The 11,604-nt window shown below is 41.1% G+C and overlaps 1 protein-coding gene across 1 annotated transcript in view; it reads left to right on the top strand.

Annotated features, from left to right (window-relative positions):
• Positions 1–910: 910 nt before the first annotated feature.
• The window catches only part of LOC119599521 (nuclear mitotic apparatus protein 1-like), a 53,247-nt gene continuing 42,553 nt past the window's right edge, over positions 911–11,604 (top strand). The window contains exon 1 of the mRNA XM_037949281.1: positions 911–1,954. Within this exon, the coding sequence (XP_037805209.1) occupies positions 1,630–1,954 (325 nt within the window). The 5' untranslated portion in view covers positions 911–1,629. The remainder of the gene's footprint in view (positions 1,955–11,604) is intronic.

Genomic DNA, 11,604 nt, shown 5'->3' with positions numbered 1-11,604 from the left:
GGAAAGGGGGAGCGGAGGAAAAAAAAGAGAAGAAAAGAGAGGTAGAGAAAGAAAGGAGAGAAGAGGGAAAGAAGGGAAGGAGGGAGGGAAGAAGGAGAGGAAGAGGGAAAAGAGGATTAAGAATGGGTAAAAAGAGAGAATGAACGGGTGGAGGGAAGAAGGGTAGCTGTGATTAAGGCGAATAGGGTGAATGAAAAGGATAGAAGGATAGGAGGAAGGGACGCTGGCGAAATCCGTTGAAGGATGACTCACCTACTTAGGATGCGGTTGTGAGTCACGTTGCGCAATGGAGGCTGAGGGTGTGACCGGGGGGAGGCGGAGGAGGAGGAGAAGAAGAAGAAGAAGAAGAAGAAGAAGAAGAAAGAGGTGGTGGATAGAGAGGATTGAGAGCGGGAGGAAGAGGGTGGGTATGGGGAGAGGAGGAGGAGGAGGGGGGAGGGGAGAAGGAGGAGGACGACAAAAAAAGAAAAAGAAGATTAGGAGGAGGAGGAAGATAATAATAACAGTAGTAATAATGATATGAAGAAAGGGAGGACAGAAGGAGGAGCTGGAGAATGAAAATGATTGATTTCTGTTTTGTCGTTGTTTCGGTTTGCCTACGTTGTTGTTGTCGTTGTTGTTATTGTTTTGTTATCGTTGTTGCTGGCATTAGTACTTGGAGAATTTACTGTTGCCAATACCCTTATTACTATCACCGTCATCGCATTATTTCTGTATTACTACGGTCGTTACCACCGTATTCAAGCAGCGATTTAACAGAGAAACAAGTACAGTGAACCCGTCAATCTGGTGCATTTTTTCACTTCTTTTATTTCCGGAAGCGACGCATTTACGTAATTGGCAACACTTGTTTGCGTTTTCTTTGTTTTCCAATTTTCGTTCGTTTTCGTTTTCTTGCCTGATATTAAAATGATGCATTCTTCCAGATTATTATTGTGTGATAGTTATCCCGAAAGTGGATAAATGTGATTGGGAATTTCACAGAGACACGAACAAGGAAAAGGAAAGGAAAAAATCTTGGATCAGAGTATGAAGAAACTTGGGAAACGCAAAGGACCTTTCAGGATGGGGTCACGTGACCTGGCCTGAAGATCTGCAGAGGAATTTTGGAGAAATATTCTGAGAAAAAAAGGATAAAAGGGACACGCGAGAAGAAAAGCGAAGTAGAAGAGAGGGAGAGGAAGAGAAGGAGAAAGGGATGGTTGATCATCTTGTGTGGATGTTTCGTAACTTAAAGATTCTAAGAAGAGAGAAGAGGAGGAGGAGAGGACAAAGGAGAGATTAGTTGTCAGTGAAAGGAGAGATAAGAAAAGAAGGAGAATAAGATTAAAAAAGAGCGATAACGAATCAAGATAATCTGATAATTAAAAACCTTGTTTTCTCGGAATCAAACTCGAGTTAAGCGAAGGAGAATAAGGAGAGAGAAGGAAAATACCTAACGAAACCAAAAACAACCTAAAAGGAAAAGAAGACAAGGACAGCGCTGTGTTGGTTTTCCGTGCTTTTGGGAGGAAAGTCGACTCCATGCGCTTGTAGGAAGAGAAAGACCAAAGGAAGAAGGAGGAGGTAAGATATACGAAGTTCGGGATATACGATAAGGTGGAGGAATGCAATATTGACTGAAAGTATATGATTAGCGGAAGAGGAAGAATTAAAAAAGTGAAAGGAATAGAAACGATAAAGTGCACAGATATAAATCAAAAAGAGAACGGTTGTTTCCGCCTCCCGAACGACCCGACCAACAGCCCCAAGAAACTCAAAGAAACAAAGGGAACGAGAAGCAACGTCGAGATGGAGTGGAGGCTGAGCACGCTGGGCACCGGGCGGGCGTGGACGGCGGGCGAGCTCGTGCCCAGGGCCAGGGACTTCAAGCTCCCGCACACCGACTCCGGACAGAACTCCCTGGAGTACTGGGACTACTCCGTGGAGCTCGAGATGCTCAAGGGGCCCGAAGGTGAGTGGCGCAGCCGTGCCTTCTTTTTATTCCATTGCCTTTCGTATGATTTCATTTTCTTTCGGTACTGTTCTTTATTCTTTTTTGTATTTTTTTCTTTCTTTTTTTCTTTGTTTTTCTTTTATTTTTCTTTATTTTTCTTTATTTTTTCTTTATTTCTTCTTTTCTTGTTCTCTATTTTTCTTTATTTTTTCTCTCTTAGGTTTTTCATTTTTCCATTTTCGATCAGAATGATGATAATGATGATGATGGGCACTGTGATGATAATGATGATAGTAATGATAATGACACTGACAGTAATAACTATAATAGTAATAATAATAATAATAATAATAATGATGATGATGATGATGATAAAAACAAGAAATTAATAATGATAAAAATAGGAATAGTAATAATAAAAATTTTTATAATGATGATAATGATAAAAATTATAGTGATGGTGATGATGAAAAAAATCCTATAGCCTAATTCTAACGTGTGTGTGTATGTACGTATGTGTAAGCATGTATGTACGTATGTGTGTATGTATGTATGTATGTATGTATGTACGTATGGGTATGTATGTTTGTATGTACGTATGTGTCCGCATGCATGCCTGCAGGCGTGTGTGTTATCTGTGAGGTCTTCCGGCGAGCGCCTCGTCAAGGGCCCTGGTTCCCCTGAATGCTTCCCGGCCCTAACCCGGGCGACCGGTTCCTGGTTCCGCTCAATGACGTGATGTGCTTCGCTCTTTGGCCTCTGCTTCGTTGTTTTGGCGCGGGTGTGGCTTTTTGTGTTTTTTTCTATATTCCTCTAATCTCTTCCTTATTTTTTTTCTCGTGTTTCTCTCTCTATCTGTCTGTCTATCTAGCTATCCCCCCCTTCTCTCTCTCTCGCTCCTCTCTCTCTCTCTCTCTCTCTCTCTCTCTCTCTCTCTCTCTCTCTCTCTCTCTCTCTCTCTCTCTCTCTCTCTCTCTCTCTCTCTCTCTTTTCTCTCTCTCTGTTTATGAATTTGTTATTTTTCACTTTTTCTGTATTTCTTCGCTTATTTTTGTCTGTCTTTCTCTCTACGCCTGTACCTCCCCCTCTTTCTGTTTCCCTTGCTGGTTTCCCCTTTCCCTCCTTTGATCACATTTGCCCCTCTACCTCCTTCCTTTACTTGTTACTTCCCAACCTCCTCCACCTGTTTCTCCTCATTCTCCTCCTCGTCTATCTTCTCCTTTTCCTCCTCCTATTCCACCTCTTCCTTATCCATAATCTCCTCTTCCTCCTCCATCTCTTCTTCCTTCCCCCTCCCTTCCTCCTCTTCCTACCCCCCTTCTTCTCCTCCTCTTCCTCCTCCGCCCCTCTTCCTCCTCCTCCTCCCCCCCTCTTCCTCCTCCTCCTCCCTCCTCCTCTTCCTCCTCCTCCCCCCCCCCCTCTTCCTCCTCCTCCTCCCATGGTGGTCTAAGCGTAGACGACAAAGTGTTGAGTCACGCTCCCCTGCGCATGGCTGACAGACAGTGAAAACGAGCCAAAGGAAGGTATGGGAAGAGGGGGGGAGGAGGAGGAGGGGGGGAGAGATTGAAGGGGATAGAGGAGGAGGGGGAGGAGGAGGAGGGGGGGAGAGATTGAAGGGGGTAGAGGAGGAGTAGGTGGTGGTGGTGGTGGAGGTGGAAGAGAAAGAGGAAGAAGATAGAGAGGTGGAGATAGAGAAGGAGGGTGAGGAGGAGGAGGAAGGAAGGAAGAAAGAAAGGAAGGAAGGGTAGGTACAAAAGGAAGAAGAGGAGAAAACCATACACAAAGTAAACCAAGAGCCAAAGCGAAATGAACGGAGGGAGAAAGAAAAGGAAACGAAAGGAAATAGGAAATGAAAACCCAGAAATCAAAATCTTTTCTGCGTGTCGATCGTGGCCAAGTGTGACTGGTGTTCCGCCCGAATGACCTTGCTTGACCTGGCTGTGTCGGCCCGGTGTCCCTCTGCTTGGAATAGGCAGTTTTTTATTCTTGACGCATTGACTCTTTTTTACTATTATTATTATCATTTATTGTTATTATGTTTTATTGATATTATTATTATTATTTATTATTGTTATTATTATTTATTTATTTATTCATTGTTATTTATTCATTTTTTGTTTGCCTGAGGTATTGCTTTTATTTTTATATTTTTAGAAAGGTGTCATTTTTTAAATTCTAAACTTTTTAAAAAGTTGGGAGGGATTGTCATTTTATTTTCGTTGCAAAATGGCGAAAGTGCTTCATACACGCATTTATTTTGTTTATTATTATTTTTTTTTGGGGGGGGATAATTGTTTTAATAATTTTTAAAAATCTGAACTCGGTGGATAGATATTATTCTGGGTTTCCTTCACTTTTTATGGGGTTCCATTGCTAATTTTGACAAAAAAATGCGCTTCACTTTTCATAGGATCTCATTTTCACAAGAGTTTAATATAAAATTGATGAAAGAACAAAACACAGAAAATTAAGAAAAAAAAATCAAGGTTTGTTATAAAAAGTTTTTTTGGAATTCTTTAGTGCATAGAGAGCGAAACAAACAGAATCGCTTATCATAATTTTATATAATAATAATAATGATGATGATTATAATGGTAATAATAATGATAACAATAATAGTAATGATAATAATGATGGAAATGATGATAATAACAGCAACGACAATAATGATCATAATATTAACAAAAGCAAAAACAGCAGACCCTGATTTCTCACTGAAGTCATGAAACAAACCAAAAGTGAAAGGTGAAAATGAAACGAAAATGCCTGCTCGTTTAAGAATGACTGTAATTGAGCAAATTAAGGTGGAGTTGATGTTTCCTGGTGTCGCTTTGTAATATTTTCGGATTAGAGGATCGTGCATGATGGCCATGGCAAGTGTGGTGGAGATATGGGTTATTGTTAAATTATTATTGTTGTTGTTAGTGTTATCACCGTCAAATGCTTGTTGCTGCTTTTTCTGTATTTCGATTATTGCTATTGTTTTATTTAATTATTATTATGTATTCATTTATTATATTTATTATATATATAGTTTCATCATATGATATTTTGATATTATTGATGTCATTACCAACTATGTTTGTGATTGCCAGTATTAATTATCAATGCTGCCCAGCATTATTATCAACATTACCAACACCATCACCCGCTGCCATCACCGATACATCACCACACCACTATTACCAAGATTATCGAAGGGAAATAAAGTCAACACGGGAGATTGTACAAGATAAAAGAAAAATGGGGAGGGGAAAGGCGAATGGATTAGCTCACGAACGCCGGAGTGACGAGGCATATTGCTGGCCGAAAGGAGACACGCCTGTGCTTGGAGGGGCGGGTGCGTGAAGGAGGGGAAAGGGGGGAGGGCGAGCGGGGAAGAGGGGGAAAGGGAGAGGAAGGGTGGATGGGGAGGGGGAAAGGCGAGAGTGGAGGGGGAGATATGTGGCTGAGGGAGAAGAGGGAGGGAGGGTAAGAAGAGGAGGGGGTGGAGGGAATGTGGGGGAGGGAGAAGAGGGAGGGTGGGGAGGGGGAAAGGAAGAAGAGGGAGGGTGGGGAGGGGAACTATGAAGAGTGAGAGGGAAGGGATGAAGAGGGAGAGAGAGAGAGAGAGAGGGGAGAGAGAAGGTAGAAACGGAGAGAGAGAGAGAGAGAGAGAGAGAGAGAGAGAGAGAGAGAGAGAGAGAGAGAGAGAGAGAGAGAGAGAGAGAGAGAGAGGGAGAGAGAGAACAAGAGGAATAGAAAGATCATGAATATAGAAAGATGAAAAGAAATAGAAGAGAGAGAAAAACAAACAGAAGTAGAGCAAGCGAGCTAGAAATCCCGAGCTTATAGGCGAGCGTTCGCCTTTGTTTCCCCGACTTATTTAATGGCCTAAAACACCAACGGCTTCGAGAACGCCAGGCTTTTCACGGAGTCATCGCCGCCGCTACTTTCCCGGCGGTTACTCGATCAGCTGTTTCGGCTGCTGCTCGTTTTTTTCTGTTTATTCTAATGTTTTTTTTTTTTTTTTTTTAGCTTTTTACTTTTAATGTATTTAGTGACGTTTTTTTTTTTTTTTTTTTTTTTTTTTTTTTTTTTTTTTTTTGTTTTTTGTTTGTTGTGTGTTTTTGTTTTGTTTTTTTGTGTGTGTGTGTGTGTGTGTGTGTGTGTGTGTGTGTGTGTGTGTGTGTTGTGTGTGTGTGTGTGTGTGTGTGTGTGTGTGTGTGTGTGTGTGTGTGAGTATGTGAGTATGCTTTCATATACTTAGGCATGCTAGTGATATAGTTGTATTTTAGTTGATATGCTAACAACAAAACCAGCAGCAATCATGAGAAAGCAGTGATAATAAACACGAGGATTATCAGAACGAGAGAAAAGAAGAAAGAGACGAAGAGAGAAAAGCATTTCCAAACCCTTTTTTCTGACGGATGGCTTTCCAGCAAGGCTCCCATAGTGTCTTAAAATCGGTTAATGGGATAAAGAGGACGGGGGGGGGGCTCTTATCTCGTTAAGGCGATAACCACGGCGGTGTCAATCATCTCCGGATGCTGAGGCGAGATGTGATGCTGTGGGATGAAGGGGGAAAGGGGGGGGGGGTTGAAAAGTTTTGTTTTGTTTTTCTTCCTTTTTTTAAGGGATAATTTTTGTTGTTGGTGTGTTTATTTTTAAGGTTTGAATCTTTATTTCGTTTTTTTCTCTCTCTCTTTTTTTTCTTTCTTTTTCTCACTTCTATACCACTCCCCCTTCTATTCTCTCTCTCTCTCTCTCTTCGATTCTCTCTCCCTCTCTCTATCTATATATCAATCAATCTCTCTTCTCTCTCCCTCCCTCCCTCCTTCCCACCTCCCTTCCCTCCCCTCTCCTTTACCCCCCCCCCACTTCGTCTCCCTCTGCTTCTACCTCTTACTTTCCCTCTCATCCCTCACTCTCTCTCCTTCCCTCCCTTCCTTCCACTCCTCTCTCCCTCCTTTCCCTCTTCCCTTCTACCACCCCCCCCCTTTCTCTCCCTCCCCCCTCTCCCCATCTCTTTCCCTCCGTTTCTCTCTCCCTCTACCCCCGCTCACCCCCTCCCCCCTTTATGACCTGTGTGGTTTGCCAGACTCCATCATGACTTCCTTTCGAGCCTATATGACCTCCCATTGTGTGTGTGTGGGGATGCGGTGGGTGGGTAAAGGCATGCGAGTAGGTGTGTGTGTCGTTTCATGTGTCTGTTATGTTCACACAAGTTTACATCCTTATTATAGTTCATTACTGGAAATAAGTCACGCACATCCCGCGTAGCAAAATAAACACACAAACAAACAATACCACTGAAGTACCACCCCCTCACCTCACCTCTCGCCCCCCCCCAAAAAAAAAAATACACGATTACACAATTAACACTCCCTGCCCCCCAAAAAAAACTTTCCCTCACAACTACACATTTATAATACTTTGTCTTTCTCTTTTCAGGTGAGTTTCTGGACGTAGACGTCGGCCTCAAGAATCAGCTGATAGAGGAACAAGAAAAAGAATTAAGTAACCCTTTTTCTTATTCTTGTTTATTTCGAATTCACGCTCGGAAATTTACATCGATTTTATAGTTTAGAAAGATGTATTTATTTTAAAAGAAATGTCTTTTTTATCTTGAATTTGCACTCAGGACTTTGCGCCGATTTTGGGATTTGATTACATGTTCTACCAAAAGCAACCTTATTTTTTAAGATTTTTTTATACTCTGAAATTTACGTCGATTTTGGTGATTTCACTGAATGTTCCTCCAAGATTTTTCTTTTGTATATATGCAGAAATAACCAGAGAAAGTGAAGAACAATAGACCACGGATAAAGCCATAGAATCGGAACAAAAGGGTAATAAGAGAAAAGGTGATAAATAAGACGGCGGGAAAGTTTCTTTTGCGAGTTAGTCGTTGCCAAGTCGGGAGAGGAAGGGAAACGTTTCCGAACCAGAAGGAAAAACGTTGATTCGAAACGTTGATTGAGGAAGATCCGAGTCTGTTTTTTTCCGGATGATTTCTCTTATTCTTGTTCTTGTTCGTTTTACTTTGTCTCGTTTTATTAATTCTGTTTTCTTCTTTATCCTCTTTATATTTTTTTAATGTCTTTTCTTTGTATTTCTTTTTTCTTGTTCTTCGTTTTATTATTGCTGTTATTGTTGTTTGGTCCTTTGTCGTCTTCTTCTGATTATTCTTTTATTCTTATTATTTTTCCTCTTCTTTTTTATCTTCCTGGTCCGTTTTTGTGGATGTGACCTTAATTTCCCTCCATTTTCTCCTTTTCGTTGTCTTCATCTTCACCATCATCTTCATTTTAACCATCTTCACCATCATCACCAACTTTACCATATTTATCAATCTTCTCCATCATCTTTATCATCATCTTCACCATCATCTTCATCTTTATCATCTTCCCCATCTTCACTATCTTAACCATCATCATCTTAACTATCTTCACTATTATTATCTTCACCATCTTTATCATCTTTACCATCTTCACCATCATTATCTTCACCATCATTATCTTCACCACCATCTTCACCATATCATCTTAATCTTCATCTTGATTGTGATGGTATTTGATGATATATGATACTGATGTCGATAATAATTGCAACGAATAGGATAATGATAAAGGTAATAATTATGATAAAAATAAAAATAGTGATGATAGTATGATTATAGTAATAAAAGTGACAACGATTGCAGTGATAAGCAGCAACAACAGCAATAACAATAGCACAATCAGCCGAAAGGTAATTATAATAAGTTGATTAAAAGAATCAGGTGCGCCACAGAAGACGCAGCTGGAAAGAACATGTTGAACAAACACAAGTAAAAGTGAACAGAGATAAGTCATTGAACCGTGATTGAAGAAGAAAAGAAAAAAAGATAATTAACAGAGCAAGAGGATACGCTAATTAACAAGATATATTTGTTAATGAGGAATTCGTGAGTTAAAGTGACGGATTTTTTAAAGGAAGGTGAAATGGCGTCTTGACGAAGAGGAGGAGGATGTTCGTTGGGTTGAATTTTCGTGGGTTTTGTGATGGGGAAATGAGCCTTATGTACTCTTCTTCGATAGTCTTGTTTGGGAGTACGTACGTTGTGTTTTTAAATGAGATAAACTCGTTTTTTCTCTTACCCTTGTCTCGATGATAAGATACTTTGTTAGATAAAGATTGCATGATTATTCATATTTTGGTTGTATAAGGAAGAGTGACTTTTGAAAGGCTATTTGCGGTTTGCCGAGATGTCGGTATCACACACACACACACACACACACACACACACACACACACACACACACACACACACACACACACACACACACACACACACACACACACACACACACAAACAAACGTGTACGTACCTATCACGTGTCTGTAGCCGTGTGCATGACAGTTCCTGTGCGTGTTTCCTGCGTGCCTGCAAGTGCGGTGCATGATGCGACGTTCATCTCCCATCTGGAGGCTGTTGACCTGGAGAGAGAGGCGGGCGTGAGCACCTCAGGTCGAAGGTCACGTCGCCACAGCTGGAAAACCTTTTGATCGCCGAATCGTGAGGAAATTCAAGTGATACGATTAAGGGAGGGAGAGTGAGTGATATAATGAGAGAGAGAGAGAGAGAGAGAGAGAGAGAGAGAGAGAGAGAGAGAGAGAGAGAGAGAGAGAGAGAGAGAGAGAGAGAGAGAGGGGGGGGAGTGGATCCTCACTGGTAACCTCTCTTTGACTAAACATAACTCAGTGATAAGCAATAAATTAGATGTGAACTGATGTGCGCCTCGAGAAAAGAAAAGGCGCTTGATTGCGGGCGATGATAATTATAGGCCTAAAAGAAGGTTATTATGAGGCCGTGACCCTGTGATTAATGAGGTTTTTGCGACGTAGGTTTTCCTCTCACGATGAAAGGAGGGAGAGAGAGAGGGAAGGAAGGGAGAAGGGATGGACGGAAGGAGGACGCAGAAGAAGAAATGTAAGAATATAGAAGGGAAGATTAAAAGAAAACAAAGAAGAAAAGAAAAAAGTAGAAAAAAGAGGAGTTAGGTTTCGATAGAAGTGGGAAGGATTGTTGGCGATTGATAACAGATGCAGGAGAAGTTTGGTTTTTAAGGATTTAGGCCAATATCGCCCTTGTGTCTTAAGGGCGATAATAATGATAATAAAAGATGTTGATTATGGCTTTGATAACAGCAGATAGAAACAGACAGGCAGATACACGGATATATTACAGTGATAAAGATGTTGATTGAGATGGTAACAGTATTAATAGTACTTTCAAAGAGCACGAATGATGATATTCCATTTAACAACAAAACAAAGAAATTAATAACAGTGAAAAATGTTTATTAACCAAAAAGTAAAAAAAAAAAAAAGAATGAAAAAGAAAACAAAGATAACGTAACCGAAAAGCATAAAAAACATAAATCAAAGCAAAAAAAAAAAAGAGAAGGAAGGATCAGCCCAGCAATGAAAACAAACAAACGCGACAGCAAAAACAAAACCACATCAGTAAAAAGTATAAACAAAACAACAAAATGATCATGAGAAATAACAACGAAAACAAAAACAAGTCGACAACGAAAAACAAAAACAAAGAAATTGAATAAACATAAAACATAAAAAACAATAAAAAAACAATGAAAAAGGCAGAAAATACCCTCCCCCAAAAGAAAAACAAATTAGTAAAGTAAAGACGCCGCGTCGCCGAGGTCAAGAGAAGCGAGAGTGAAAGGAGGAGCGGCGCGCGAGCAGCCAGACGAGGTCAGGCGGGGGGGGGGGGGTGAGGCCAGGTCAGGGGGTCGTGCGGGGGCCAGTTCTCCCTTTGGCATCGCGTGCCTTTCGTCCTCTTGTTTCTTTCTTTATTTCATTTTTTTCGTCTTATTTTCTTTTTTCTTTCTTTTCTTTTCGCCTTTTCTTCATTGTATTATTCTTCTCCTCCTTCTTCTACTCCTGTTTCCTCCTCCCTCCTCCTCCTTTTTCTACTCCTGTTTCCTCCTCCCTCCTCCCCTCCTCCTCCTCCTCCTCCTCCTCCTCTTCTTACTATTTCACACACACACACACACACACGCACGCACGCACGCACGCACGCACGCACGCACGCACACACACACACACACACACACACACACACACACACACCACCACTCTTACGTTAGCAACAGGAGTATAAATGAAAGTACTTGAAGCCTCCCAGACAACTCTGAATGAAACCCGTTATAGGGCAGGGAAAAGGGGGGTGGGGCGGGTCAAGGGAAAACGGGGGGGGGGGGGGGGGAGGTCAGAGGTGAGTCACAGCGGTAATGAGGTTGAATGACGCTCTATGTCAGATTTGATTGTCAGGCATTTTGAGCCGTGATTGATGTGGGCTGTTGGTTGGATCGATTGCTCGCGTTGCTATTAAATCATTATGGTCTTGTTGTTGCTCTTGTGCCTTGTTATCGCCATTAGTGATATTTTTTGATATTCATTTTCTATTCGTGAACATAGTTCACTTTCGGAAGGAAATTTCATGAGAGATTCCTCGTCAAAATCAGTTCTAAAAGGTCTAAAAATCAAATTGCTGTATTTAGAATAAAGAAAAGGAAAAGGAACACAGCGTTGATTGATTCTTACATCATACTGTAATTGAAACTCCAATATTTTATTCTAATTGTTTGAAACAGATTTACTTCATTCCTGGTCATCAT

The sequence above is a fragment of the Penaeus monodon genome, chromosome 43 (assembly GCF_015228065.2).
Source record: "Penaeus monodon isolate SGIC_2016 chromosome 43, NSTDA_Pmon_1, whole genome shotgun sequence".
Lineage (NCBI taxonomy): Eukaryota > Metazoa > Arthropoda > Malacostraca > Decapoda > Penaeidae > Penaeus > Penaeus monodon.
Note: the sequence above shows the minus strand (reverse complement) of the source record. Positions and strands in the feature narration are given on the sequence as shown.